We start from the raw sequence: 6,526 nt of genomic DNA, 5'->3' as shown, positions 1-6,526 counted from the left end.
TGCCGCAGTGTTTGAGGTGAGGTGTGAGCATCCGCGGGCATTTGACTGTTACTGCTCACTGTGTGACACAGCCGTGTCCTCCTAAAGAGGCGCTTAGGCGCTCAGACAGACTGACGCGCCATTGAGGTCCATTCAAATCCCAAGACGCTGTTTGTTTTATTGGATGTATTTATACACTACAATGTATAATCATTTAAACGTATAAATTCCAATGACTGTTACCCGAGGAATAAATTGAAATAACTGTTAGGAATCTCAATAAATTGATTAAATAGAAGTAATCGAAAACGACTAGGATTGGTCTAGCATCTATTGCGGAGTGTAAAGTAACATATGCTACGTGACATCTCTGACAATGAGTAACTCCAACATTTGTCGGGACAATAATTTCCCCTAATTAAGAATATTCCTGACAAATGTTAATAGCCATTTAGTTTAAAGATATGGTTAAGAGTAAAAAAAAATAAAAAAATTTGTGGACAAATTGGTCCTTATCCAGTTAGAAATGACTTCCTCGCACTAAGCCCCGCCTATTTTCATACTGTTTTGTCTCTTTCAGCCCTCGTCCCGTTTTTTCGATGTCTAATGGGCGTGGGGCGGCGCTGCGGTGGAGTGAAAGGGTGGAGAGATGATGAGATGAGATAACCCATATAACCTGTGTCTGAGAACACTGTCCCCTCCCCCCACCCCACAGTGATTCATAAGAGGACCAAATATATCTTGTACAAAAAAAAACTTAATAAATAAAATGTGTGGGATAAATGTTTAAATGCACATTAACAATAAATAATAAACACATAAATTAATGATCCAGTGGGGAAAGTGTGTTTTAATTTTCAGGTAACATCTGCAACTAAGGGCTGAAATCATTTTAATTCGTTGAATACTACATTTACTGATTCTTACACCAACAAAGTGAGTACAATTCCAATTGGTTCCAATCTTTCTTAATTGACAGCTATTAAATTCAGTCTATTGTATTCTATTTAAAAACATAGCACTGTTCATAAGTTTGGGATCACTATGACATTTTTTTAATCGATATATATTCACTGAGGGTGCATTAAATTGATCAGAAATCACAATAAAGAAATGTATAAAGTTATAAACTAATACTTCTATTCAAAATGAACGCTGTTTTTTAAATGTTCAGTAGAGCTAGGGACACTGTCCCAGGCCTATGACAGACCGACTATCTATTCAGTGAGGAAATGGGACTCATTCATAAAAACATTGTCACAGGCACGTGCATTTGAGCAACAAGTCTTGAGAGACTTGATATACTTGTCTTGTTGTTGTGCATCAGGGTCACCCGCTTCTCTCACAGGCCTGCTTGATGAAAATAGGGCTTTGCCATCACAGGTAACATTTTTTAAAATATACAAATAGATGTTATTTTTAATTAAACATTTTTACATTATTACACATTTTAACTTTTAGAATTTAATGCTACCTTGACCAGAACAATACATTTCTTTCCAAAACACAAAATTATCTGATTCCAAATGTTTGAATCGTAGTGTACAAATAGAAAATGTTTAATCATATTATAGGATTTTCCCCCATTGGCCCACAATTGTCTTTGAAGGGTCATTGAGATGAATGAAAAGGTTAAAAGATAACATTCTCCAGATTTCAGTGTGCAAACATGCAATCGGTGGTTTTACTTCTGCTCTTTTTTTCTTAATTTTACCTTTGGCAAATTCCCAGGAGATATCAAGGGACTGTCGTCTGTAAAGCTGCTTTGGAAAAAAATATCTATTGTGAGTTGTAATATAATGAAATGCCTTCCTTTAGAATTTATAATTAATTGTTTTACAATTCCTCAGACTGTTCAAATTAAATCAAGCATGACCATGCACTTTATGGCATAATTATATTTATGGGTATTAGCAGTAGAAAAATCCTTGCGAATCCTCAAATATGGCTGTATATGTAACAACACACCAATCAAAAACTTGAATTAAAAATTAGGTTTAAGGCCAAAACATGACAGACAAGTATTTATATAGTTTATTCTAATGAGTCTTGTTTATCCATAAATTAACCAAAGGCTAAACCAAATTTAGCAGAATATCTCTCCAGTTTTAGAGGAACCTGAAAGTGTACATCCCAACATTTAGTGGGACTTCAGCAGTGTTTTGATGAACAACAACACATTGGAAACAAGGTGGCTAGTGTGAGCGCAATGCAATGCGGCTTGGTGTTTTGATCATTTGTAAATATGATTGGATGACTGAACAATTCTGAAAACTGTTGACATGCAGGCAAAAAAAAAAAAACCCACGTAACAGCCATGTGACCAGGAAGCAATCTAATGCAAAACAGGAAATGGACCATTTGAATGAGATGTTAAACAGAGTTCACTATGCACCTGAGCAGAGAAGACATGTCTTTCAGAATACATCCATCCATCCATCCATTCATCATAAAGACGCTCTCACAAGCCCTCAAGCAGTATAGAAATGCAGACTGAACATCTTCACTATATAAAACAAAGGAGGAGCAAATCTTTTCTTTATTTTCTCCTCTCCATCATTAGTGCAAAGAGCTCTTTAGAATCTTCTACGGTGTGAGACCATGACATAAGCATTGGGAATGTTGATCAAAAACAAAGTATTCACCTGTGTTTATTATCTCAATAAATTTGAAACTTTTTTTTTTTTAATGAAATAAGTCCGGTTCAATTTGGTGGGAAAATATAATCCTTGTATTGTTTTCCTACAGTGAAATAAATTCTAAAAATTAAAATGCAGGTCTGAAGAAAGTAAAGAAATATGTGATTCTTCTAAAAATCAGAAGATCAGCTCTACTGTCCAAGGCCTTCAATCTCTTTCTCTAAGCGTAAGTGACAATTTAATGTTAGCAGTCTTTCACTTCCACTATTAAGTCACTACTTTTTTATTCATCACACTCTTCTTCCTCCTCTTCATCATCATCATCATCAAACTGATCCTTTGAATCCAGATCATCCTCATCTTCAATCTGTAGGGGAAAAAAAGTCAAATCAAAACCAAGAGTAAGAAGAAATGTAAGGGGCCGTTCACATAGAACAAGCTTTTCCATTCCACTGCGCTACTTTTCCATTGTTTTTCAATGTAAACACATGCTAGACCAGTGGTTCTCAACTCTCGGGACCTCGGGACCCACTGCTCTGCATATTGTGTATGTCTCCCTTATTTAACACACCTGATTCAGATCCTCAGCTCGTTAGGATAGACTCTATGAACTGAACTGAGTGTATCAGATAAGAGAAACATACAAAATGTGGTTCCGAGGACTGGAGTTGAGAACCACTGTGCTAGACAGCAGTCTTTAACCTTTCCGCTCGAGTCTCGCGTCTTTCACAGTATCTCGCACGTGACGTGGCATTCTAAAACGTGGAGCTCAAGTTAAAAGTTCAACTTTAAAAAAAACGCTTCTCTAGACCTTGTGCTTTTTCCCCCACTCCACTGACCTGCGTCTCGTATTTTTAACAGCAAAAATGTGTTCTGTGGGAACCGGCCCCAAGTACACCACAAAACAACATTTGATGTTGAACAATACAAAGCTAGTGAAACTATGTTCTGGAGTGCCGTGAGGAATGTACCGTTTCTCCCAAGTCCTTGAGTCTCTGTTTCAGGCTCAGAATCTTCTGGTCCTGGTCGGCGAGTAGCATGAGAAGATCGTCCTGCTCCTTCTTGGACTCCTGCACCTCCTGCTGCAACTTGCTCTTCTCTGCCTGCATGATGGCGGCTGTGCTCGTGGCTGAAGCAAGGTCTTTCTCCATCGATTCTTGACTCTCCAGAAGAGTTTTAACTTCCGCCTGAAAGAGAGTGAGAGCGACAGAAAAAAGGAGCAAGAATTAGGTTAAACAGCAAATGATGTAAAATGCAAATCAGTAAATGAGTAAATGATGTTTGTCTATAGTAAGTCACCTTGAGCTTTTGATTCTCTGCTGTCTGAGCAGAGAGCCTGCTCTCTAACTCTGCAATTTTCTCTGTGTAGTAGAGACTATTTTCTCCTGGAACTGCAGCCTGAAAGAAAGACAGTAATGAACTAAAAAACCCATTCACTACCATTTAAAAGTTTGGGGTCAGTAAGATATATATTTGAGAGAAATTAATACTATTTTCAGCAACGGTACATCAAAAGTACATCAACAGTTAAGACTTTTACTTTCATACTAAATATTTCTATTTCAAATAAATGCTGCAAAAATCTGTTGAAAAATCTGTTCTCAAAGAATCCTGAAAAAAAAGTATCAGTTTCCACAAAAACATCAGGCAGTGTTTTCAACACTCATAGATGTTTCTTGAAAACCAAATCAGCATATTAAAATGATTTCTGAAGGATCATGTGACACTGAAGACTGGAGTAATGATGCTGAAAATTCAACTTAGCCATCACAGGAATAAACACTTAAAAAATAAATTAATATAGAAAACAGTTATTTTAAATTGTATTAACATTTCACAATATTACTGTTTTCAAAAACATAAAAAAAAAATCTTACAAACCACACACACCTTTGAATTGTTTATAAAAAAAATGTACCTACTGGCACACAAACTGATCCAAATTGTAGCTTATTCTTGCCGTCTGAGTGACAGGCAACATTTAGGGGTGGGTACATCTTAAAATGTTAATGTTAGAAAATAACAGAGAATTTTTTTAATATCAATTCGATTCAATTTAGTAAAACTACTTGATACAAAAATACATTTTCCTGAGGTTTTTGTTCGGTGCCTGTCATTTGTGGTTGACAGCATTTGAGGCGACGCTGCAGATGAGGCACAGAGGCATATTTACACAGACTGGTCAGTGCAGCTCAGAGGTGGCATAAATGCATTTATGATGTTATTACAACTGCAGAAATAATGCTATGAGATTAATGTTTTAAAATTAAAAATTTTAATACTGAAATATGAAACTAAAACCATTAGTAGGTGGCCCCACAAGTGAGTCACTGAATCATTCATTCAAATGAGTGACTGTCTTTATGAATGGGACATTGAATTATTTACTGAACGCTGCACTCTGTAACTTTTGGCGCCCTAGCGGTTAATAAACAGAACTGCACGTGTCTTGCGGAAGAACATTGTAGCTGGAGCTACCTCTCTCTGTTTATGTCTATGACGAGTCACGCAGGTACGGGGCTACTCCGCAGTGGTACGACCCAAACCAGTCTAAAATAGTCTGAATATAAACACTTATTATAGGTGTACTGTAGTGATTCAGGATAAGAAAATGGATTCCTGATGTACTTGCTCATTATATAATTTTTGTAAATTTTGTACACAAAAAAAAGTTACGGACAGCAGATTTAAGCGATTCGTTCAAAAATGCAGACTCATTCAGTAATTCCGTGTTGCTTGGAAATGTGCAACAGTTCTGGTGTGGCCTTGTTTGGAACTGTTTCATTGGCATTTCAAGTTTCTTTTACATCATGCAGAGAAACAACCATACACTCTCAAGGCTTGTTTTTTTTTTTAGATACAATTATGATATTATTGTAAATGATAACCTTTATGAGGTGTGCACTTTCTAAACTGTCTGGGCTCTGCACTTCTCTCGCAGTTGACCTCCGCCTTTTCAATTCTGGTAACATTACGTTATTAACTAACATTTAGAAAATCGATTTTTGCAATTTGAGAATATTTAGAAGATAGAATCATGTATTTTTCTCACTCCCCTATTGGATTGATAAAAAATTATAATAATAAAAACGGCCCTGGATGACTCACTGTGGATCTTGCGATTTTAAGATTGAATTATGCAACAGACGGTTCAAAGGTGGTCTGTGCGGATGCCATCTAAGGCTGAGACAACAGCACACTGGACACAATGATCAATGAGTGGAACACACTTACTGTAGTATCAGATCCTCTGAGAAGCTCCTGTCTTTCACTCTGTAATTGTGTTATCTCTGCAGTCTGTCTCTGCAGCTGAGCTTTCAGCAACTCCACCTCCTGCAGCCAAACATAGTGTTCAAAGTGTTTGGTTTAGCAGGTGCAGAATGGTGCATAATGTTATGTGATGAAATCTTTAATGAATATAATGAATAGAAACAGTGGAACTTTACCCTTTGTAACACTGTGACCTCTGAAGTTGAGCCGTCTGCTGATGGGAGACCCTCAGCTTTCTGTTGGACACAGACCAAATATTTCCAAATATACCAGTACAATTCAGTTGATCAAAAGTGACAGTGAATACATTTATAATATTACATTTAATAAATATTAAGCAGAAACTGTTTTCAAAATGTATTATAATTAGACATTTTTCTTGGACATCAAATCAGCATATTAGAATTATTTATATAAGATCATGTGACACTGAAGACTGGCATAATGGCTGCTGAAAATTTAAATTTGCCATAAGAATAAATTACATTTTAAAATATATAAAAATAATAATAAAAGTCTGTGTTCAAATTAATTTCGCCAACAGCTTTGTATTCATCAAATAACAGTTCTTTAAATTGTAATAATAATAATAATACAAATATTACTGTTTTACTATATATAAAAAAATAAATAAAAAA

The 6,526-nt window shown here is 36.0% G+C and overlaps 1 protein-coding gene across 4 annotated transcripts in view; it reads right to left on the bottom strand.

Moving 5' to 3' along the window:
* Nucleotides 1-1,990: 1,990 nt before the first annotated feature.
* Nucleotides 1,991-6,526, bottom strand: part of uso1 (USO1 vesicle transport factor) — a 29,439-nt gene continuing 24,903 nt past the window's right edge. For all 4 annotated transcript variants that reach the window (XM_056265136.1, XM_056265137.1, XM_056265139.1 and 1 more), the window contains 5 exons: nt 6,065-6,124; nt 5,853-5,951; nt 3,918-4,016; nt 3,590-3,805; nt 1,991-2,985 (listed from right to left, as the gene is read on the bottom strand). In XM_056265136.1, the coding sequence (XP_056121111.1) occupies nt 2,902-2,985; nt 3,590-3,805; nt 3,918-4,016; nt 5,853-5,951; nt 6,065-6,124 (558 nt within the window). In that variant the 3' untranslated portion in view covers nt 1,991-2,901. The remainder of the gene's footprint in view (nt 2,986-3,589; nt 3,806-3,917; nt 4,017-5,852; nt 5,952-6,064; nt 6,125-6,526) is intronic.

This window comes from Rhinichthys klamathensis, unplaced genomic scaffold, assembly GCF_029890125.1.
Source record: "Rhinichthys klamathensis goyatoka isolate OS25496 unplaced genomic scaffold, OSU_Roscu_1.1 h1tg000229l_1, whole genome shotgun sequence".
In the NCBI taxonomy this organism is placed as follows: Eukaryota; Metazoa; Chordata; class Actinopteri; order Cypriniformes; family Leuciscidae; genus Rhinichthys; species Rhinichthys klamathensis.
The sequence above is the reverse complement of the archived record's forward strand: the minus strand, read 5'-3'. Positions and strand labels throughout refer to the sequence as shown.